Source organism: Marmota marmota, unplaced genomic scaffold, assembly GCF_001458135.2.
Source record: "Marmota marmota marmota unplaced genomic scaffold, marMar, whole genome shotgun sequence".
Classification (NCBI taxonomy): Eukaryota; Metazoa; Chordata; class Mammalia; order Rodentia; family Sciuridae; genus Marmota; species Marmota marmota.
Genome location: NW_025999949.1, coordinates 37,226,084 through 37,246,327, shown reverse-complemented (window position 1 = coordinate 37,246,327; position 20,244 = coordinate 37,226,084). Strand labels below are relative to the sequence as shown.

At 58.7% G+C, this 20,244-nt stretch overlaps 3 protein-coding genes across 6 annotated transcripts; 2 read left to right on the top strand and 1 right to left on the bottom strand.

The window, feature by feature from the left end:
* Positions 1-933: 933 nt before the first annotated feature.
* Positions 934-4,218, top strand: Naprt (nicotinate phosphoribosyltransferase). Of its 3 annotated transcripts, none has more exons than XM_015486550.2 (13): positions 934-1,280; positions 1,395-1,522; positions 1,598-1,680; positions 1,875-2,005; positions 2,091-2,206; positions 2,427-2,623; positions 2,699-2,839; positions 3,120-3,204; positions 3,296-3,376; positions 3,472-3,574; positions 3,661-3,776; positions 3,898-4,005; positions 4,095-4,218. In XM_015486550.2, the coding sequence occupies exons 1-13, from the start codon at positions 1,055-1,057 to the stop codon at positions 4,155-4,157; spliced, it is 1,578 nt and encodes a 525-aa protein (XP_015342036.1). In that variant the 5' UTR covers positions 934-1,054; the 3' UTR covers positions 4,158-4,218. The 3 variants fall into 3 exon arrangements, with proteins under 3 accessions (XP_015342036.1, XP_015342035.1, XP_048658249.1); XM_015486549.2 differs by having other exon boundaries at positions 935-1,280; positions 3,661-3,815; XM_048802292.1 differs by having other exon boundaries at positions 942-1,280; positions 1,395-1,477; positions 3,661-3,815.
* A 1,249-nt stretch (positions 4,219-5,467) lies between these two features.
* Mroh6 (maestro heat like repeat family member 6) lies at positions 5,468-12,668 on the top strand. 2 transcript variants are annotated; one of them, XR_007347280.1, is made up of 15 exons: positions 5,468-5,946; positions 6,175-6,327; positions 6,491-6,645; positions 7,242-7,359; positions 7,572-7,756; positions 7,840-7,977; positions 8,104-8,218; positions 8,328-8,471; positions 8,542-8,715; positions 8,937-9,104; positions 9,351-9,470; positions 9,637-9,739; positions 9,844-9,909; positions 10,049-10,448; positions 11,229-12,668. XR_007347280.1 is itself a non-coding variant. In XM_015486570.2 (14 exons), the coding sequence occupies exons 1-14, from the start codon at positions 5,527-5,529 to the stop codon at positions 10,276-10,278; spliced, it is 2,289 nt and encodes a 762-aa protein (XP_015342056.2). In that variant the 5' UTR covers positions 5,468-5,526; the 3' UTR covers positions 10,279-12,668. The 2 variants fall into 2 exon arrangements, 1 of the variants encoding a protein (XP_015342056.2); XM_015486570.2 differs by having other exon boundaries at positions 10,049-12,668.
* Positions 12,669-13,444: 776 nt separating this feature from the next.
* Positions 13,445-17,845, bottom strand: Gsdmd (gasdermin D). The gene is made up of 11 exons (XM_015486555.2): positions 17,620-17,845; positions 16,617-16,837; positions 16,245-16,437; positions 15,595-15,763; positions 15,259-15,361; positions 14,989-15,042; positions 14,604-14,702; positions 14,328-14,500; positions 14,110-14,254; positions 13,939-14,012; positions 13,445-13,825 (listed from the first exon to the last, which is right to left on the bottom strand). The coding sequence occupies exons 2-11, from the start codon at positions 16,831-16,833 to the stop codon at positions 13,583-13,585; spliced, it is 1,470 nt and encodes a 489-aa protein (XP_015342041.1). The 5' UTR covers positions 16,834-16,837; positions 17,620-17,845; the 3' UTR covers positions 13,445-13,582.
* Between the last annotated feature and the right edge of the window lie 2,399 nt (positions 17,846-20,244).

Sequence of the window (20,244 nt, the reverse complement as noted above, 5' to 3'; positions counted from 1 at the left end):
CCTGCACTGCCCCTCCTACACAGCACTGGGAGCTCCACAGCTTTGTGTGGTCATATGACCTCACCCCTAGCTCACCTGCCCTCTGCTCTGGTCTCAACCTGTTTTTGCTTTTGATGCAAGTGACAAGTCTGAAGCAGTTTAAGCCAGACATTGCCTATTAGCTCATTTACTGAAGAGCAACCCCCCTATCCCTTTCCTTTCTCTGCTCTGCCTCTTGTCCCTGATCCCAGTAGGTGTCCTGGCCCTGCTGCTTTACAAGGTGGAACCAACCCCCTTGTCAACCTGACACTGGCTTCTTCCCACCATCTGCAGCATGCTGCACCTCTTTAACTCTCTGGGTCCCTTTCCCCAGCTGCTGGAGACCTGGCTCTGGCCCAGTCCCATTATGAACTGGGATGTCCAAAATGTGATCAGTCGTGTTCTGGAGTTGTGCCCCATTGGGCTGTAAGCCAGCACTGCTGGTCACAATGGGTTTGGGGTTAAAAGGGTGTTGGGGATATGGTTACTTAATGTTGGAGCTGTCATCCTGGGGTTCTTGTCCACCAGGAAAAGTGATACCTTTTCAAAAAGTGTGAGAATTTCCTGTGGGGGCCTGGAGTGAAGAAACTCACAAACCAACACGCAGTCCCCTCTCCCTTTCCTAGGCACCCCTCACTTGTGAAGGGCAGACTTGGGGGCCTGACCTGGCTAGCTGTGTCCTAGCCCAGCTGCTGCAAGCTCTCCAGCTACCCACCTCCTTTTAGTCCCAGCCTGTCCTGGATCTCTGCACTTGGGGCACAAGCCAGGGTGACACCCACTTCCTGGCAAGTTCTTGCCTTCCTGCAAGTCGCTACCCGCCACGGGAGAGATGACTGCTGGAAGGCCCGCCCCTTAGTCCAGAGGCCGGCTCTGGATTGGGTTCTGAGAGGGGCGAGCAACAGACAAGTCCCCGCCCCGTCCAGATTCCACAAGCTTTGTGGCCGCCTGCTGGTTTTTGCGGGGTGGGGAAGGCGCGGTCTCCCAGGGTCATGGGGCTGGGGTTAGGCGGGGCGTGTCACTAGCTCAGCGGAGCAGGATGGCGGCGGAGTGGGACGCTGAGGGGCGCGCGGCGGCTCGGCCTCTGCTCACCGACTATTACCAGGCCACCATGGCGCTGGGCTACTGGCGGGCAGGCCGGGCGCTCGACCCCGCCGAGTTCGAGCTTTTCTTCCGCCGCTGCCCGTTCGGCGGTTCCTTCGCCCTGGCCGCGGGCTTGCGCGACTGCATGCGCTTTCTGCGCACCTTCCGTCTTCTGGACGCAGGTAGCCGCGAGTCCCACGCGACCCTACAGGACAGTCCCATTCCCACCAGAAGCCCCACGCCCCTCCACAACCCCGCGAGACCCCGTACTGCACAAGTGCCTCTGTCCTCTTCAGACGTGCAGTTCCTGGCCTCGATGCTGCCCCCAGACACGGACCCTGCGTTCTTCAAGCACCTTCGGGCCCTTGACTGCTCCGGGGTGACCGTGCGAGCCCTTCCTGAGGGCTCTCTTGCTTTCCCAGGCGTGAGTGCAGGTGAAGGGGTGGAGGGGGTGACCGGAGGTGCGTCGGCCAAATGGAGTTGACTACCCTCCCCGCAGGTTCCGCTGCTTCAGGTCTCAGGGCCGCTCCTTCTGGTGCAGCTGCTGGAGACGCCGCTCCTCTGCCTGGTCAGCTATGCCAGGTGGGACCTGAGTCTTCGTGGGAAGCCCCAATAGGCCTAGCCCCTTGGATAGAGCGCTGGACTGGGATCCTTGGAGGGCTGGCCTCCAGGAGGGGCTGTGGGAGGGCTGAGGTGGAGCTCTGGATGGGAACTCCAGCCTACTTGGGTAGCTTCCTAATCCTCACTCGGGTTCCCTGGCCTGTCACTTGCCACAGTCTGGTCGCCACCAACGCAGCCCGGCTTCGCCTGATTGCAGGGCCAGATAAGCGACTGCTGGAGCTTGGCCTGCGGCGTGCTCAGGGCCCAGATGGGGGTCTCACAGCCTCCACCTACAGCTACCTGGGCGGTGAGAATGGGGAAGGCCAGGGCTGGGAAGGAGCAAGCCCCACCACAGCCCAGAGCCCACAAGCCTGCCTGACTTCTCTGCCCAGGGTTTGACAGCAGCAGCAACGTACTTGCTGGGCAGCTTCGGGGTGTGCCGATGGCTGGAACCCTGGCCCACTCCTTCATCACTTCATTTTCAGGCAATGAGGTGCCCCCTGACCCGGTCAGTACCTCTTCTTAACCCTGCTGTACTTCAGAGGGCAAACCTCAAGACCAACCCTTGTCCCTGTAGGGGTGGGCTGGGCCCAGCTGCCTATACACAGATGCCACCTCAGGAAGCTGGCACACTGGTGGCGTTACCTTTGCCCTCAGGGCAGGGTGTATCACCACTCCCGAGCTCACACTGCCCACAGGGTCTGACCTTCACTGACCTGTTTCTGCAGATGTTGGCTCCAGCTGCTGGCAAAGGCCCCAGGGTGGACCTGGTTGCCAGTGTAAATTTGTGGCTGGAGCGAGTGTGTGCACACCTGGGGCTGGGGTTGCAAGAGCCCCACCTGGGGGAGCAGGCAGCTTTTGTGGCCTATGCTCTGGCCTTTCCCCGGGCCTTCCAGGGCCTCTTAGACACCTACAGTGTGCGGAGGTAAGCTGCAGGCTTTCCCCAGGGGTTGGCCTGGCAGAGCAGCTGCAGCCCCTAACCCTTTGTTTATGCCTGCAGGAGTGGTCTTCCTAACTTCCTGGCAGTAGCCCTGGCACTGGGGGAGCTGGGCTACAGGGCAGTGGGTGTGAGGCTGGACAGTGGTGACCTACTTCAGCAGGCTCAGGAGATCCGCAGGGTCTTCCGGACCACTGCTACCCAGTGAGTCCCCCACCAGGGGGCATGCCTTGTAGGAGGCCCTGTGGGGAGCTGGGAGATGGGGTGTAGAGGCAGGGAGGAAGAGTGTTTTTTTCCCCACAGCGAAGGCTTTGGGTCTTGTTTTAGGGGCAATAGAGCAGGCCCTGGAAGGGAGGCATGGGGTGGGTCTACCAGGGTCTCTGAAGCTAAGGACCAATGTGAATGTGACTGAGTGGGGGTGGGAGGGAGGCCCAGGTAAATCGGGAAGGTCTAAGGGGCTGTCCCCAAATCCCATCACACACAGGTTCCAGGTGCCCTGGCTGGAGGCTGTCCCCATCGCTGTCAGCAACAATATTGATGAGGAAGAGCTGGCCCGATTGGCCCAGGAGGTGGGGTGGAAGTGGGTAGATGGAGGGTGATCTGAAGGGTCCTGTAACCCTATAGGTCCTGGCTGGGCTCATTTCTACCTCTCCTCCCCAGGGCAGTGAGGTAAACGTCATTGGCATTGGCACCAGTGTGGTCACCTGTCCCCAACAGCCTTCCCTTGGCTGCGTCTACAAGGTGGGGACAGTGTCTGGGCCAAGGTTGGGTGGGTCCAGGAGATTGTGGCAGGTAGAGGACAGGGGTCCAGCTATCCCAACACTGTCTCCCTGCAGCTGGTATCTGTGGGAGGTCAACCTCGAATGAAGCTGACCGAGGACCCTGAGAAACAGACATTGCCAGGGAGCAAGGCTGCTTTCCGGCTCCTGGGCTCTGATGGTGAGCCCCTTCCTGTCCCTGGGGCTCTTCTTCAAGGCCCCAGATCCCCACCACACGTTTGTTATTCTTGCCCCCCACCCACACAGGGTCTCTGTTGATGGACCTGCTTCAGTTGGCAGAAGAGCCACCGCCCCAGGCTGGGCAGGAGCTGAGGGTTTGGCCTCGAGGGGCTCAAGAGCCCTGCACCGTGAGGCCCGCCCAGGTGGAGCCCCTGTTGCGACTCTGGCTGCGCCTGGGAGAGGTGACTGCTCCTCACACTTTGAGTCCAGCTGAGACCCGACCCCCAGCCACGCTCAAGCCCTGCTTCTACCCCTCTCCTGCAGCTGTGTGAGCCGCTCCCGTCCCTGTCAGAGTCCAGAGCCTTTGCCCAGCAGTCCCTTAGCCGCCTCAGCCCTGCGCACAGACGGCTGCAGAGCCCTGCAGTGTACCAGGTGGGCAGAAGGCCTGTGGGTGGGCAGCCCTGTGTACGTACACCCCACCCTCCACCCTCCACCTGCCAGCCCCCTCCTGTCTCCTGCAGGTTGCTCTCTCTGAAAAGCTTCGGGCCCTGGTGGACAGTCTGAGTGCTGGAGGCCTCCTATGAGAATCCCTGGCGGAGGGGGGGAGTGCTGCCTGGAAACAACATGAATCTTTCATTGTCCCTACAGCTTGTCACGTGTCATTTATTCATTCAGCCTGCTTGTCTCTTGGTCTGGGGGCTGGGCTGGAGTCAGGAATGTGGAGGTCACCTGGAGCACCCCAGGCTCAGGGGCTGGACCAGAGCTGAGGCTGGAGCCTCAGGCCAGGAGAGGGAGGGCTTTGGTGTCTACCTCAAAGTTGGAGGAGTTACTGTGGAAGACCTTTCCTGCCAGAGGGCAGATGGGGGAGAGGGGCATCAGACAGTCCAAGCATGGCTCTGTCTCCCACACCTGCTGAGGTCACTGTCCCTGGGCTCAGAAGCAGTAGGGATGTCTCAAGCCTCCCAAGCCAAGGAGAACCCAGGTGTCCCCTGCTATTGCATGATCCTAGCAAGTGTCACAGACCAGCCAGGGTCTCTGCCTTGGGACGTCAACTCCTGACAGCAGCTGGGAAAGGGGAAGGAGGAGGGGCAAAGCTGAAGCTCCGTGGGGGCTAGTCTTGCCTCTGCTCAGCAGGTTGGTGACCTCAAAACTGTTTGGGAGGGGTGCTCCAGGCTTGACAGCAGGGCACGGGGCCTGGGCCTCTCCCATCCGGCTGCTTGAGGTACACAGGCCAGTGAGGGAATGGGGAGAATGCTGAACCATCTGGGGTTCTTCCGGGAGCACTGCCACCTGCCCAGGCACTCTGCCAGACCAGCTTATCCGGCTCCCCTGGCCCTGGGTTGGGCAGCACCCACTGTGTGATTGGGTGAAGATGGAGGGTAGGGATTTAGGGCAAAGGCCTTATCAGGCCAGTTCTGAGAAGCATGAGCCTGGAGAGAAATATGGACTCATACCCTGGGTAGCACAAATGACACCCAGGCACCCAAGGCACTAGTGATCTCAGCCCTGTACTCCTAGGAGCCAGCCCAGGGGTCGCTATGTCAGAACTAGCCAGGACCCAGAAGGGCCCATCCCAACGGTGGTGGGCAAGAGGCTGCAACTTCTCCTATCTCCTCTGCTCCGTAGCAGGGAGCAAACTCTCCCCAACCTCAGATGGTGACAGCACCCATCAATGCCTATACCCAGATGCTTGACTAGGTTGGAATGCAACAGACCAGCCCAGGCCCGACCCTTCTGGGACCTCACCAGGGATGTCTTCAGCTACCCTGGCAAGAGGGGTCAGACGTTGGGGTTAAGGATCCTTCTCTATTCTTTCTGGATCCATAGTCTCCTAGGGCCCCGGTGGGCAGAGCTAGATGACAGACACCCAGGCTTCAGGCTGGCTGCTCTCCTCCAGCAAGGGAGCCCTTCACAAGCCAAGCAGCTCGGCGTTTCCCCAGCCACCCCAGGCACATGCTCATGCATGCATACACGCACGCGCCACGACACACCACACCTGTCTGTGGGCCCGCCCGGGGCCTGCTTCTAGGTCAAGCTTGGACAGGATTTCCTGGGAGGAGCAGTAGCAAGTACTGCCAGTCGGGTACTATGGCTGGGGGCATGTGGGGACTTGACTGGGGGCACCCCATGGGGACCCTAACCCTGACAGCTCTAGCTGAAGGAATACGGTCCGGCCAGAGGCAGCCTCTGGGACCCCCTTCCACAGGCCCTCAGCCTGAGTCCCAGGAGCTTGGATCTCAGGCTGAGCTGCAGGACCAGGTACCCACTGATTCTGAAGCTGAGCCTGGAAGTGGGACCACTGACCCCAGAGCTGGCCGTGAGCCCTGCTCCCCACACAGTGCCCAGGAGCCAGCCCCAGAGGGGCCCCAGCAGGTGAGTGCTGAGGGATCGGGCACTGTGGGGACCACTGGGGAGCACAGCTCCTCTTCCAGGTCACCCAGACACTAGATGGAAAGCGGTGCTGTAACTGGGGAAGGTGCTCCAGGATAAAATGGGCTGAGGAGCAATACAGGGGCTCAGGGTTCCACAGCCAAGCTTGGAGGCTGGGGAGGAGAGCTGGGAGAGGATTGGAGACTTCATACACCCCCCACCCTGCCCTAGGCCTTCCAGAGTTCCTGGGAGGAGGGTGCTCTCTCTGACCTTGCGCTCTACACGGCTGCCTGCTTGGAAGAGGCTGGCTTTGCAGGGACCCAGGCCACAGCACTCACCCTGTCCTCAGCCTTGGAGGCCCATGGGGCACAACTGGGAGAGCAGGTCAGCCCCCACTCCCTCCCTACTCACAGTGGGGTGTTGGAGCCTGCAGCCTGGCACCCATGCCCCCTTCAGGCTGTTTCTGCTGGTTGGGGGTGGGGTGTTGGCAAGAGGGTCTCAGTGAAGAGTGGAGTTCTGGCCACTGACACCTGCCCCCTCCACCCAGGTGCATGCCCTGGTGCGTGGGCTGCTGGCACAAGTGCCCAGCTTGGCCGAGGGGAGGCCGCGCCGGGCTGCCCTGCGGGTACTGAGCGCACTGGCCCTGGAGCATGCGCAGGATGTGGTGTGGGCGCTGCTGCCACGGTCGCTGCCTCCAGATCGGTAACCTGACCCGAATGCTCCCCTGCGGCCCCACGCAGCTTCCTTCCCCCTTCCTGCTTGGCCATCTGGCTCTGGAATAGGCAGGCTGTAAGGGAACAGAGCCTTGGAATTCCCTCCCCTGCTGCTTTCCATCCATTCCACCTTACCATTCTGTGAAATCCCACTGCCCTTCTGTCTTGGGATCCCAGATGATGGAAGTCCTTCATGGGGTCACCTTGTCTCTCCTGAGGATCGAGGGTTGTTCCACGAAATACCTGGTGTTGTGCTCTGGGGTGGGTGAGCAAGCAGAGTGGCTTCGGCTCAGGGATGCCTCTAGTTATTGGTTTAATTTGCTCCAGGAGAAATCATCTTTGGTTTTATTCTCTATGAGCTATTGTGTAAATAGAAAGAACCAGGTGTGTTTCACTGTCATGCCCAACAGTGCTCCAAAGTGCATCCCAACCCCAAAGTCGTTGTGGCTTATTTTGTTTCTTTGGGAGGGCAAGGGATGGTTTCTCTCTATTCTCCCTGGCCCCAGCCTGAGGACCTCCCGCAGCCACTCAGCACTGGCCCTGCACCCAATCTTTGTCTCACATCCTGTCACCCTGTGCCCCCAGGGCAGCGGCAGAACTGTGGCGCAGCCTCAGCCGGAACCAGCGCGTGAACGGACAGGTGCTGGTGCAACTGCTGTGGGCGCTGAAGGGAGCAGCAGGGCCCGAGCCCGAGGCGCTGGCGGTGAGTAGCTCCACCGGCACCAGCAGGAGGCCAGTCTGGCTGCCCTGGCTGTGAGTCAGCCCACAGGTTCCCACTTGAGTCACGGATATCTTGCAGAATATCACATGGGTGTCCTAGGCTTTGTCCTCATCCTGTCTGCGGAGCACCCTCCTCCCTGGTACCTGATACGGTCCTGGGCACTGCTCAAGCCTGGGGGACCACTTGCTCCACAGGCCACGCGGGCTCTTGGGGAGATGTTGGCAGTGTCCGGCTGTGTGGGAGCCACGCGAGGATTTTACCCACACCTGCTGCTTGCGCTGGTCACACAGCTACATGAACTGGCTCACGGGGCACGCTCTCCTGACAGCCCTAAGGTTTGGGCCCCGTCCCACCGAGGGCCTCCACACAGCCATGCCAGGTGAGGAGAGACACTGAGGTAAGTGGGATGCTCAGCACCTCCTTGGCCCTCACTGTCCACTGAACTGCTGCCCCTACCTCCAGCTGTGCGGTGGAGGCCTTGAAGGCCCTGCTCACCGGGGATGGTGGTCGCATGGTGGTCACCTGCATGGAGCAAGCGGGAGGCTGGAGGAGACTGGTGGGAGCCCACACACACCTAGAGGGTGTCCTGCTGTTGGCCAGGTGAGGAGGGGCCTCAGGACTGCACACCAGGAGGAGGCTTCCTGTTGGCCAGGTTCAAGGCAGGGGTATAAGGAGGGTGGGTGAGGCCCCAAGTGGAGGGAGACCTCCCATTTACCCCACCCTCAGTGCCATGGTGGCACACGCCGACCACCACCTTCGAGGCCTCTTCGCAGATTTGCTTCCCCGGCTACGCAGTGCCAACGACCTGCAGCGCCTCACCGCTATGGCCTTTTTCACAGGGGTGAGTCCTCTTCCAGAAGGGCGGTGAGGGATGATGGTTACGTGAACCCTAAGGAGCACCGGCCTGCACGGGGGCTGAGAGCCTTGCTGACTGTGTGTCCCTTCCCTAGCTGTTGCAAAGCCGGCCCACCGCACGGCTACTGCGGGAGGACGTCATCTTAGAGCGGCTTCGAACCTGGCAGGGGGACTCTGAGCCCACAGTGCGTTGGCTGGGCCTGCTAGGCCTCGGCCACCTTGCCCTGAATCAAGGGAAGGTGAGGACAGGGTCAGGGCGGGGCCAGGACAGGTCTGCCAGGGGTTGGCCACTAGTCCCTGTCTCTGCAGGTGCGGCATGTGGGCACGCTGCTGCCGGCACTCTTGGGCGCACTGGGCGAGGGCGACGCGCGGCTCGTGGGTGCAGCGCTGGGTGCACTGCGGAGGCTACTGATGCAAAGGCGAGCTCCGGTGCGGCTGCTGAGCCGGGAGCTCCGGCTACGCCTCCCGCCGCTGCTGGACGACGTGAGCAAGGCCCCGCCTCCTCCATCAACCCGCCCTCAGGCCCCGTCCCGCCTGCAGTCTCCGCCCCTCCCCCAGGCTCTCTGCACGCTCCCCGCCGCCCTGACTCCAGAGGCACCCCAGTCAGCACCCCCAGACCCTCTCCTTCCTCGCTCCACCTGACCACCCCCTCACTCTTGAACCCTTCTCCCTCTCCATCCGCCTGACTGTGTCCTCCCATGCAGGCCCGGGACTCAGTCCGCGCCTCCGCTGTCGGGCTCCTGGGGACGTTGGTGCGACAGGGCCAGAGTGGGCTCCGTGTGGGGCTCCGCGGTCCCCTGCGGAAGCTCATACTACAGAGTCTCGTGCCGCTGCTGTTGCGCCTTCACGACCCCAGTCGGGACGCTGCTGAGGTCAGCTGCCCCTCCGTCCCATCCCTATCTCATCCAATTGTGTCTCCCTACTCCCACGCTGTTGCCTCAGGTTAGGTCAGGGACACCCACAGTGACCTCATGGGCTCCCAGGTTCCTAATCTTCCCCTGGGCTGCTGTACTCAATCCCCTGCCTTGGGCTCTTCCAACGCTCCTGGTCACAACCCTTTCCCCTCTACCTCGTGCCACTTCCTGGGTCCCTAACCCTGCTCCCTTTCCCTATGCCAGAGCTCGGAGTGGACGCTGGCCCGCTGTGACCAGGCTCTTCGCTGGGGCCTGCTGGAGGAGATGGTCACTGTGGCCCACTATGACAGTCCTGAGGCTCTAAGCCGTGTCTGCCGGCGCCTGGTAGGTAAAGGAAGCACGGTGATGGTGAGGGGGTGTGGTCCCTCATGCTCCTGGTGGGGCAGGTGCATGACCTTGCTCCATATTGCCCAGCTCTCGGGCTCCCAACCCCAAGATTCACCTCTGCAGTTTTGGCCCTCCTTCCTGCAACAAACCCTTCTGTTCCCAGGTTCAGCTATACCCCAACCACCTGCCCAGCTTCCTGAGCCAGACCCAGGGCTATCTGCGGAGTCCTCAGGACCCACTGCGGCACGCTGCCACTGTGCTTGTAGGTAAGGTAGTCCTGGGTAGGCCATCTCACCCAGGGCTCTATGAACTGGACCCTTCCCTCCCCTCTGGGACATGCAGCCGGAACTCGGGGTTTGCTTTGGTCCAGGCTTCCTGATTTATCACGCAAGTCCCAGAGGAGTCAGCCAGGAGCTGCTGGAGTCCCTGTTCCAGGGTGAGGACTCAGCATGTCAGAGCGTGAGGTCCTGAAGGGGTGGCGGGTGCTAGGACCGAGGGGATGCTGGAGGGCCAGGGCTCTGACGCTGGCATCCCGAGTGACCTTCCCTCCCTCCCTGAACCGTGTGTGTGCACAGACCTAGCGCAGCTGCGGAGCGACCCCGAGCCGGCGGTGGCCGCGGCGGCGCTCGTGTCTGCCCAGCAGGTGGCGCTGCTGACCCGTTCGCAGGACCGACGACGCGGTCCTCGCTTCCTGCGCCTCCCTGGGCGTCGCGCCGGCTCAGTTCAGCCCGCGCCTCTCTACGACGACAGCCCGTTCCAGCGTAGGAGCCTCGCAGGCCGCTGGGGCAGCTCGGGAACCCACTGAGCTCAAGCTAGGGCCCTCGGACCAGCGTCTGACGGGGGCACTGACCCACACCATCCTCAGTCCCCACGATGGCAGATCTGCAAAGGGTACCCTGGGCCTGGAGCTGGACGCCATCCCCTTGCTCTGGGACTCTTCTCCAGAGATCACCACGTGACAGAGAGGGACAGCTGGTACCCTTTCACCCTGAGCTCCTCCCCTCTCGAATCCCTGGGTCCATCTGTCCCCTGCCAGGCCTATTTTCCTAGTCCCCTGGAGTGTGCCCTGTCCAAACTTTGGCTTGGCATCTGGCCTAGAGGGGGTCTTAAATGGGGGTCTGGTAGGGACACTATGGAGCCACACACCACGGGCTGTCCTGCCCCTTCCTGGACTCTGCCTTCCGCCCGCCACAGCCGACCAGCCCTGCCAGCAGTCATCACCCCCTCCTTACCCTGTCCCTATTCCTGATTGCTGTCCTGGTTTATGTCCTCTCTGCCCTCCTGCCCACACCTGCTGTCCACCTCCAGGGGTCACCCACCCCTACCCCACCTGACAGTGGGCTTCTCTGGAAGGCTCCCCTGATGACCCGTCCTGAGGACAGCACAGGGGGATTACCCTTAGGGGCTGAGGGAACCTTCTTCCTCAGCGAGGCTCACACACGCAGGTGTCTTTCCCTCAGGGACAGGGATGGGGTCCTGCCCTCTCCCCAGCTCCCTGGCTCCACTCCACCCATAGGACAATAAACACGCGGCTCACAGGGGTGGGTCTGACTGAGAGTGCCAGCAGGAGAGCTAAGGAGCAGGCAAAGCCAGTGCAGCCAGATGGCAGAGCCACTGGCCCCGCCCAGGGAAGCCCTAGGGCCAGCGCTCTTGGGACTGGCCTCAGGGTCTCTGTAGATCAGGGTCAGGCCAATGTGTGAGTGCGTCTTTGTAGACCCAGGGGCGAGGGTCAGGGAATCAATTTGGATCCTCCAGAGCAGATGCTGAAAGGGATCACATGCAAGAGATGTGTCAAAGGAAAGGCCGGAGAGCCTGGGAGGCGCCAGATCTGGTGACTGAGAGGGAGGGAAGGAAAAGCGTCTGTGTGGGAGCTGTGGACGTCCATGCTGGCCTCCAGGAGCTTTCAAGCTGGTCAGCCATGCACAGGGTGAGTGTCAGAACAAAAGCCAAATGGATCCCCTCAGGAACAGTGCCCCCCAAAGCCAGCCTGGCCTCCCCACCTTCCTTGCAACCCAGGAACAGACCCCAGGAGGGACATGTGACACTCTCCCTCCAAGCACAGGCTTATCTGCACCCCAGAGCACAGCGTGTCCATGGGCAAGCCCGACGGTGCTGCCCAGCCCACCCTCAGGTCGGGGCTCCGACGGGGAAGCAGCCGTGGTGAGAAGACAGCACCCACCACCCTACCTGTGGTACTTGGACAGCCCACACCCCTTTGCAAGCTGCTCGGAGCCAGGCTGTCTTGCCCAAGCGTCTGCCTGTTGTAGGCCTGGGTCCACCTGTCTGCCATGGCCCTGGCCCAGGAGCTGGCAGCCATGCGTACTCCCTGGTGTGGTGTGAGGTTCAGGTGAAGTACCCAGAGCCTCTGGAAGTGTGACTCGCCCTGGGACTTTGTTACAATTCCAGGGAAGCTGCAGGTGGCCAGGTGGCTTGGGCCCTCTGTGAGGACGCCTCAGCTCCAGCCCTCCAGGGGACCCATCCCCTTCACCCACAGAAAAGTCCACTCGTGGTTAATCTTCCACCTGGCTGTTGGGCTTAGAGGGCCAGGGGACAGCTGCACCCTGACACATGTACACCCTCTCCCCTTTTCACATAAGGCCCTGCCAGAGGCTAGCCAGGCTGTATTTATTTATTTGTTTTTGGTACTGGGGGTTGAACTCAGGGGTGCTTCACCACTGAACCACACCCCCAGCTACTTAAGTTGCTGAGGCTGGCTTGGAACTTGTGATCCCCCTGCCTCAGCCTCCAAGTTGCTGGAATCACAGGCCTGTGCCACCATGCCCGGCTAGCCAGCCTTACTCTGGTGTTAAAATGCTCTTACACGGGTCTTGTTGCTATGTACCTCATTAATGGTTCCATATCCAAGAGCCAACTGTTGGACCCTCCAAATGGGGCTTCGGTAGGCTGGCAGGACCACCTGTCACCTGGTCTTGGGGGTCTTTGGGCCTCAGGAGCAGTGCTGCAATGCCTGCTTATTCAGTGCTTTCCAAGGCCTGGGCTGTTCCCATCCCGTTCACCCAGGTTTTGCTTTCAAGTTCCAGAACAGGGTTTCCAAAGGGGGACCATGGGCCCAAGAGTCCTTGAGCTGCTCTGCTGTGTGGAGGCTGAGTTTTAGGTTTCTACAACCTGGATAGGAGATGTTTGAGGTGCACTGATTGGGTTTTCTTGGGGGTCCAATGTCCCAGCATGGCAGAACCTACTCTTTTCTCCTTAGCAAGTCGTGCGAGTGCATGTCAACATGCATGCCAGGACAGAGGGGTGCTGCAGCTCCCTCTCCTCCCACCAGTGTGAGTGAGCCTGTGCTGTGCTGCGGACTGTGGACCTGCCATAAAGACACTCACCTGGCATCCCAGGTCCCGGGGCACCCATAGTACCTGGCCACATCAACCACACATTTCACTCTAGACATGGATGCCATGGGCTGCTGATCCCCTGGGAAGAATCCCCTGCCTGTGCTCTGAGACCTGCTGAATTCCCAGGGATCTGAACATGAGGACTCGGAGGCCTCCGATCTGCAGAGATTCCTACCTATGAGCAAAGGTGTTTCTTTAGGACAAGTCACCCTTACCTCTCCAGGACCTTCCTTGTGGTCCCAGGAGTCCTGGGTCTCTTGGGCCTTAGCCACAGCTGCATCCCTGTGTCCCAGCCTATGGGCTGAGAAGGGGCCTGCTCCTGTCAGCAAGGTACCCCAAGTTCCCTAAAGCAAGGCAGCCATTCCCTGTGCCTCAGGAACAGACCACCCTGTGGAACTGACTCCCCTAAACTGCTCTGCTTTCCTTTCACAGGCAACCAAGCAGGCTGGGGAGGCTGGGGATGTGGCCATGTCCAAACTCCTCCCCTGGCAGGAGCAAGACCATGGGGGGTACCTGCATTTGGCCCACATGTGCCTTCTGGTCCTGTTTGGGCATGGTCCCCATCCTACCCATCTTTTTGAGGACTCAGGACCCTCAAAAACAGAACTGTTACCATTCTTTCCTTTGTACATCATATTTATTGAGTTTTCCCAACTCCTGGGCCTTAGAGTGAGCTGGCCCTGTAGTTAAATGGGCTTTCAGCCTTCCTAGGGCTGGCAGGGGGGTGCCTGGCTGGAGAGCTGCCCAGCGTGCAGGTTAACAGGGCTCCTCATGTAGCCCTGACAGCAGGGTCAGGGAGGCATAGAGCGCACACGTGGGGCCCTGGGCCTGAGGTTCCCAGCACACATGGGGGGCGCCCACCTGCAGCACCAGGCCACATTCCTCCAGCAGGGTCCACCCTGGGGCCTCCTTGCCCCAGCTACTCCCAAGGAGCCCAGGGGGCAAGGACATAGCCTTCTGCTCCTGCCATGGGGTGCTCTGCTGCAAGAGGTGCTCCACCTGCAGGAGGGTAGGAGGTTATGGGTGGAAGAGCTAGTCCTGAGTCCCTGGGCATGCTCTGCCCTTACAGGTGTCCCAGGACCCATTCCAGCCCCCATGCTGTGCCCTCTCACCAGCTTGAGCTGCTCCAACAGGGTCCCTGTCTCCAGCAAGTCAGCCAGCAGCTCACGCTGCGTTTCACTCAGCACTGGGGAGAGACATGGTCTGAGAGGGGGCTCAGGGAGGCCTAGTGGGGAACCTAGTCCTTCCCTCTGTCCCACATCTACTCCCCAGAGGTCACTCACCCGTCAGCGCCCCCAACAAGTAGAAGACAGGGGCGGCAAGTTCTGGCACAGGCATCCTGGAGGGGAGCACCAGGCACTCGAGGACAGCACCTGCTGGGCCGTCCAGCTGCTCCACTTGCCCGCCATAGCATAGGCCCTGCTCCAGCTGGGGCACAGACAGGGTGCATGAGCCTGAGCTGGCTGGGCAGACCCTTCCACCCCCACACAGCCCTACTTACTGAGGACTCTAAAGCTTGCAGGGCCAGCGGGTCCTTCAGGATCCTCCCCAGGGCCCCCAGCAGCTGCTGTCTCAGGTTCTTTTCCATGTGCTCCAGTTCCTCAGAGCCAGCCTGCACCTCTGCCTGCAGGCCCTGGAAGTCTTCAGTGACAACCAACTCTTCAAGTGGCCCATCTATGGGGACAGAGAGCCCTGGAGAGCCCTGGACAGGAAGGGCACACCCCAGGAGCAGAAGGAGAGCCCACAGGGGTCCAAGAGGTAGCAAAAGTTCACAAACCTGACAGGAACTTGAGGCGGTCGTGGATGGACTCTAACATGGAGGAGAGTCTGAAGGCTTGCTTCGGTGAGCTGCCTGCCCCTCGGGGAGGTTTGTGGCCTGGGCAGAGGTGTGAGGACAGGGGAGGGAGGACAGCATGGCTTAGTGCCAGAGTAGGTCCCTGAGCCGAAGAGGGCTGAGGCCTTCCTCCCTGGCCCCATCCCCAACACTGGCAGCCCAGAGCAGGTGTGAGACCACAGAGGGCCGTGACACCTGGATGTGACCCCTGTGTGTGCATATGAGGAGCCTGTCCTTTGGGGAGGCTGTCCAGCACCACGGGTCCTGAACACAGGAGAAGGCCTTAATAGCAAAGGAAGGGTTCTCCCTCTGGACAGGCAGGGCTCACCTTTGGGGGACCGTGGGAAGGTCCTCTGCTTCTCATCCGGGAAGAAGAGTATGTCTGGCGATGGGTGGGAGCAGAGAGCGGAAGGAGGTCACCAGGATCCCCTCCGGCACAGGCCCCCTCCCCAGGTGAGGCCTTGCCTCAGTCTTCCTGAGCCCTGGGAGGTTGAGCAGCCAGATGCCTGCAGCAGCCCCTAGACAGCTGGTGGCCCTCCCAAGGCCTTCCGCCTCTCCGTGGCGTCTGGGCCCCAGAGACATCCCCAGCTCTACTGACCCCAGTCAGAGCCAATGATGAGTTGGGCCACTCGAAATGCAAGGGTGCTGCCTGCGGGGACGGTGACCGTATTCTTCCGGCTCAGGTGGCCCTGGCTCTCACCCTGAGGGATGAATAGACATAGCAGGACTGGGCCCTAGGTGTGGGGACGTGGGGTGTGGTGTGGGCTGGGTGCTAGTAACAAGCTTGCTACTGGTGTCAGCCAACCCAGGCTTTGGGGAGCCCTGGGTCAAGCGTGGGGCTGTGAACTGCTCCTGCAGGGCTCTTGGCAAAACCTTGCCTGCTGCCACCCTGCGTTCATGTCAGGCCAAGATGGGCTGAGGGCCGGCCACACACCTGAAGGCACATGTTTCCAGGCAGTGCAAACTGGCCCGAGCCCTCCTTCTTGCGGGTTTGGGTGACCTTCACCTCTTCCTGGGTCTGTAGCACCTCCGTCACCACATACACATTGTCCCTGCGATTCCTCAGCTGCTGCAGGATCTTGTGTTCGGGCTGCCGCAGGCGCCTGCAGGAAGCTCACTGGGGTATGTCCACCACAGACTGGCCTCCCCACTGCCCCACGATGGGTGGGGTGAAGTGGCAAGGGCATCTGGGAGTCTGCAGATGCCAGGCATGAGTACCCTTCCTGGGTACTGCCAACAGTGTCTAGGTGGGTGTGAAGAGGAGGGATGAGGTCCAGCAGGGAGAAGTGGACCCATGGGACCCCGGGGCACCCGCTAGCCTTTACTCTCCTCTACACTGAGCCTGAGGCTCAGTTTGATCCCCAGGTCCCTGCCTTCATGATATGTCCTTGCAACTGAGGTCTGGGTGACTGTGCCGCCTCCTTCCCTGGCAGCCCACCAGGGCCACAGCACTCCCGTGCCTCTTAGACTCTCCTTGCTGGCACACAGGCATGGCCTGGGGATTCTCCTGATGTCCATGACCCAGTGGCCTCCCCATATGTGTGGCTGCACAGGGTCAGGGGCCTCAGTCCCTCCAGAGCTCACCTCTCCTGTTGCATGATCTCCCAAGTGTTTGGGTCCACACGCAGCGTGCACACGTTCATGGAAGCACTGCAGCTGCCGGACACTGCAGCTCCACCTGAGATCTTCCCTTGTCCCAGGGCTCCCAACTCCACACTGCCCTGCAGCTGGCCGTCCACAGCGTCATAGAAGTGGAAAGGGCCACTACGCTCCAAGTCTGAAGCAAGACCAGACCTGAGCATGGGGCCTGTCCCACCTGCTACTGTCCTGTCCCACCCCCAGGCAGTGGGACCTTTGAAAAGGCCAACCCTCTGCAAACAGGGCCAGAGGCCCAGAGCTGGTGAGCCTAGCAGGTGGCAGGTGTGGCCAGGCCACTCCTTTCTTCTCCCTGGATACCTGGTTCTGGGGCATCAGGCTCCAGAATGTCCTTGATTGACAGGTTGACACAGGTATAACGAGGTCTCCAGAACCAGGAGCTTGGGGACTTCCTGCTCAGCAGTCTGTAAGGCTGGTAGCTGGTAGAGCTCTGAAGACTGTCCACTGGGATGAGCTCCCTGCTGTGGTCCAGCTCCCGGACCACACTCCGGACCAACGCCTCAAAGGCTGAAGGCATACTCCTGAGAAGGGTATTGGTTGAGTTTGTGCTTGAATGCCTCAGAACCTGGGACCTCAGTCCCTCCAGAACTAGTCCTGAGACCTTGTGGCTGGGAGAAAGCTCCTGCCCCTGACCACTTCTCAACCCATAGCAAAACAGTATCCACCCTGTCCCCTGCTTGTCTACATCTCTCCAGGGCCGTGAGTACTCCAGGCAGGACCATCACTCATGACCCTCAGCAGGATTCAAGCTATCCACATGGTCCTTTTGTGGCTACTGGGGCTACCTGTGTTGGAGGCAGCCCTAGTCCACCTGCTGAGGGTCATACAGCAATTAACCCCACAAGGCTTAGGGTTCCCGAATGGGTAGCACCTTTCTGTCTGAGGAGCTCTGAGGGAAGAGGAAGGAGCAGGAGCCTCCGCCTCCAGGGCACTTGGCGGAGGGGTCCATGGCAAGGCCACGCAGTCTCCCCATCCTGGCTGTGTCTCCGGGGCCTTCTCCCCAGCAGCTCCCTGAGCCACCTGTCTCGGGCTGAGACTTCAGGGGTCAGAGGGCAAAACAGGCCTGAGCCACACAGCCCACCTGGCCAGTGGGAGGGAGCCCGGGGCTCAGGACCTGCCAAAGTGGGAGGATGGGCCACAGGGCCAGCGGGGGTCTCCGTGCCCGGAGGGCCCACCTCGGAGTCCGGCGCAGACCCGGCCTGCAGGTCCGGAGCGGCAGGGCTTCCGGGTAGGGCCGCACCCCGCCCGCGCGGGGCAGCGCCCAGGGGTGCCGCCAGGGCCGGGGAGGCGCCGGTGAGCTCACCGTGGCCGTCGGGCCGAGGGGGTCCGGCCAGATGCGAAGGGAGGCGGCGCGGCGGGCGGGCGGGCCGGGGTCTTGAGCTCGCTCAGCCGGGAGGGAGCCGCGGAGGGAGCCGCTGCCGGGAGCACAGCGCGGGAGCCAAAAGCGAAACTGCGGCCGGCGGGCGACGCGGCTGCGTGCCCGGGGCGCCCTCCCGGAACCTCCCGGGACCCGCCCGCACCCCCTCCTCCCGCCGGCCGCGGATGGGCGGCGACACCGCGTTCCGGCCGCACCCGCTCTGGTACCCAGAACAGCACAGCGCCAAAGTGTGGGCCCGGGGCCTGTAATCGCAGTGGCTTGGGAGGCTGAGGCAGGAGGATCCTAAGTTCAAAGCCAGCCGCAGTGAGGCCTTAAGCGACTCAGTGAGACCTATCTCTAAATAAAATACCTACAAAAGGGCCGGGGATGTGGCTCAGTGGTTAAGCACCTCTGGTTTCAATCTCCGGTACCAATAAATGAATGAATGAATGAATAAATAAATAAAATCTGGGGCCACAGCAAAGGATCAAACATGTACAAATCGCCAGCAAGCACATGAAAAGATGCTCAAGATCATTAGTCATCAGGGAAATGCAAATCAAAACCGTGAGGTATCACACCCACTAGGATGGCTGTGATTAATAAGTGGTGGGGAGGAGTGGAGGTGCTGAAACCCCAGGGCAGACAGAGCCCCTTTCCAGTTCTACCTCCTCAAACAGGTGGACTTTGAGTTATCATGTGACCAAGTGATTTCACTCTTTTGGTACCCAAAAGAACTGAAAGCAAGAGGTCAGAGACTTGTACACCAATGTTCATAGCAGCGTTATTCATAATAGTCAAAAAGTTCAGTTGCATACCAAAGTGCAAAAATGCATTCTACTGTCATGTATAACTAATTAAAACAAATTAAAAAAAATTTTTTTAAAGTGTCATTTGCACATGACTGTACTCCCATCTACTCAGTAGACTGAGGCAGGAGGATTGCAAGTTAGAGTCCAGCCTCAGCAATTTAGCAAGACTCTTTTTTTTTAGAGAGAGTTAGAGAGAGAGAATTTTTTAATATTTATTTTCTAGTTTTCGGCGGACACAACATCTGAGGATCGAACCCGGGCCGCACACATGCCAGGCGAGCGTGCTACCGCTTGAGCCACATCCCCAGCCCCTAGCAAGACTCTATCTTAAAACAAAACTTTTTAAAAAGTGCTGATGGTAAAGCTCAATTGTAGAGTACTTACCTAGCATGTCCATTGCCAATACTGCAAAACTAACAAACAATAAATAGTAGAAATAACTGAAATAACTGTCCATCAAGTGATGCATGATAAGAAAAATATGGTATCAGGTCAAGGCCAGCCTCAGCAACTTAGTGAGTCTCTAAGCAACTTAGTGAGTTTCTAAGCAATTCAGTGAGACCCTGCTTAGAAGAAGAAGAAGGAGAAGGAGAAGGAGAAGGAGAAGGAGCTGAGGATGTGGCTCAGTGGTAAAAAAAACAAAAAAACCCTGGTTTTAAAAAAAAAAAAAGATTGTAGTGATGGTCACACACCTCTGAATATGCTAAACCCCACAGAACTGTACACTTTAAATGGAGGAATTGTATAGTTCATGAAGAGTAGCTAAAATGTGGAGCCCAGTAGCAATACTGAAGTTGGCCTCAGGCCCCTTAGTGCCCCACTGTCTTGGTTTGCCGTGGGCTGGGTCGGTTCCCCCCCCCCCCCCCCCCCCCCNTATTGTTTAGTTAATGTTCGGTTTTTAAAAATAAGTAAAAGAAAAGTGAACCTAGCAAAAAAGTTTTGTTTTACTAGTCAAGATCTACACACTAGAATAGTGATCTTGAATGATGAAAGTTTGAGTGGAAATGTCATTTCAAAGGAAGGCATCTTGGCTAAGGAGTAAAAACAGTGCTCGAGAAAAGAAAATTTTAAGTCATGAGTAGGAATGAAAGAAAGAAATGATTAATGCTGACTGTGACATTTTGGTTCAGAGACTGAAAATAATTGGTAAAACATTTAATTTGGTGACAGAGAATCAGAATTCTGTTTCCTTCTTTGCTAACAAAGTTAAATTGTTTTACTTATGAAATTGATTCTTCTTTAAAATATGGATAGCATTTAAGTTTTATTCAGGGTCTTCGAGAACTGAAATTCTATAGTTTTTTAAAGGGAAAAAAAGATACGAAAGTGTATAAGCAGTTAACACAATGACAGGTGCAAGGTGAAAGATGAGTAAGTATAAATGGAATTAACAGAAATACTTAAGGAATACAATTAAAAACAAAACAAAACAACACATCATCAGATCAGTATAAGACAAGTGACCTGTACCAAGGGTAAACTTGTCATTGAGTTAAATACAATAGATCCTGCTACAGTGTTCACATTTACTCAAATAGAGAAAAGTGATGTTTCCTGTCATTGTTTTCATAGCTCCACTTGCCTAAGATGGAAGTATCTTCAAAGAATATAACTTTATGGTCTTTTTACTTATTTAAGATCCTGGTTTAGAGCTTTCTAAATTCATTATTGTAGGATTTAACTTCTCTTTCATATTTATTTGTGTTGGGGAATGATGATTGGCATATATCTAAGAGGTGATATCAATAGAAGTATAAAT

Bases quoted from the DNA above. Each gene is read 5' to 3' on its own strand.
- Naprt (XM_015486549.2), top strand. From the start codon at position 1,055: ATGGCGGCGGAGTGGGACGCTGAGGGGCGCGCGGCGGCTCGGCCTCTG. The intron at 1,281-1,394 runs GTAGCCGCGAGT...TGTCCTCTTCAG, and splicing joins CTTCCGTCTTCTGGACGCAG to ACGTGCAGTTCCTGGCCTCG. The intron at 4,006-4,094 runs GTGGGCAGAAGG...TGTCTCCTGCAG, and splicing joins AGAGCCCTGCAGTGTACCAG to GTTGCTCTCTCTGAAAAGCT.
- Mroh6 (XM_015486570.2), top strand. From the start codon at position 5,527: ATGCTCATGCATGCATACACGCACGCGCCACGACACACCACACCTGTC. The intron at 8,219-8,327 runs GTGAGTCCTCTT...TCCCTTCCCTAG, and splicing joins CTATGGCCTTTTTCACAGGG to CTGTTGCAAAGCCGGCCCAC. The intron at 9,740-9,843 runs GTAAGGTAGTCC...GCTTTGGTCCAG, and splicing joins CGCTGCCACTGTGCTTGTAG to GCTTCCTGATTTATCACGCA.
- Gsdmd (XM_015486555.2), bottom strand. From the start codon at position 16,833: ATGCCTTCAGCCTTTGAGGCGTTGGTCCGGAGTGTGGTCCGGGAGCTG. The intron at 16,438-16,616 runs GTATCCAGGGAG...GTCTTGCTTCAG, and splicing joins GCCTGATGCCCCAGAACCAG to ACTTGGAGCGTAGTGGCCCT. The intron at 14,013-14,109 runs GTGAGTGACCTC...GTCTCTCCCCAG, and splicing joins CTTGTTGGGGGCGCTGACGG to TGCTGAGTGAAACGCAGCGT.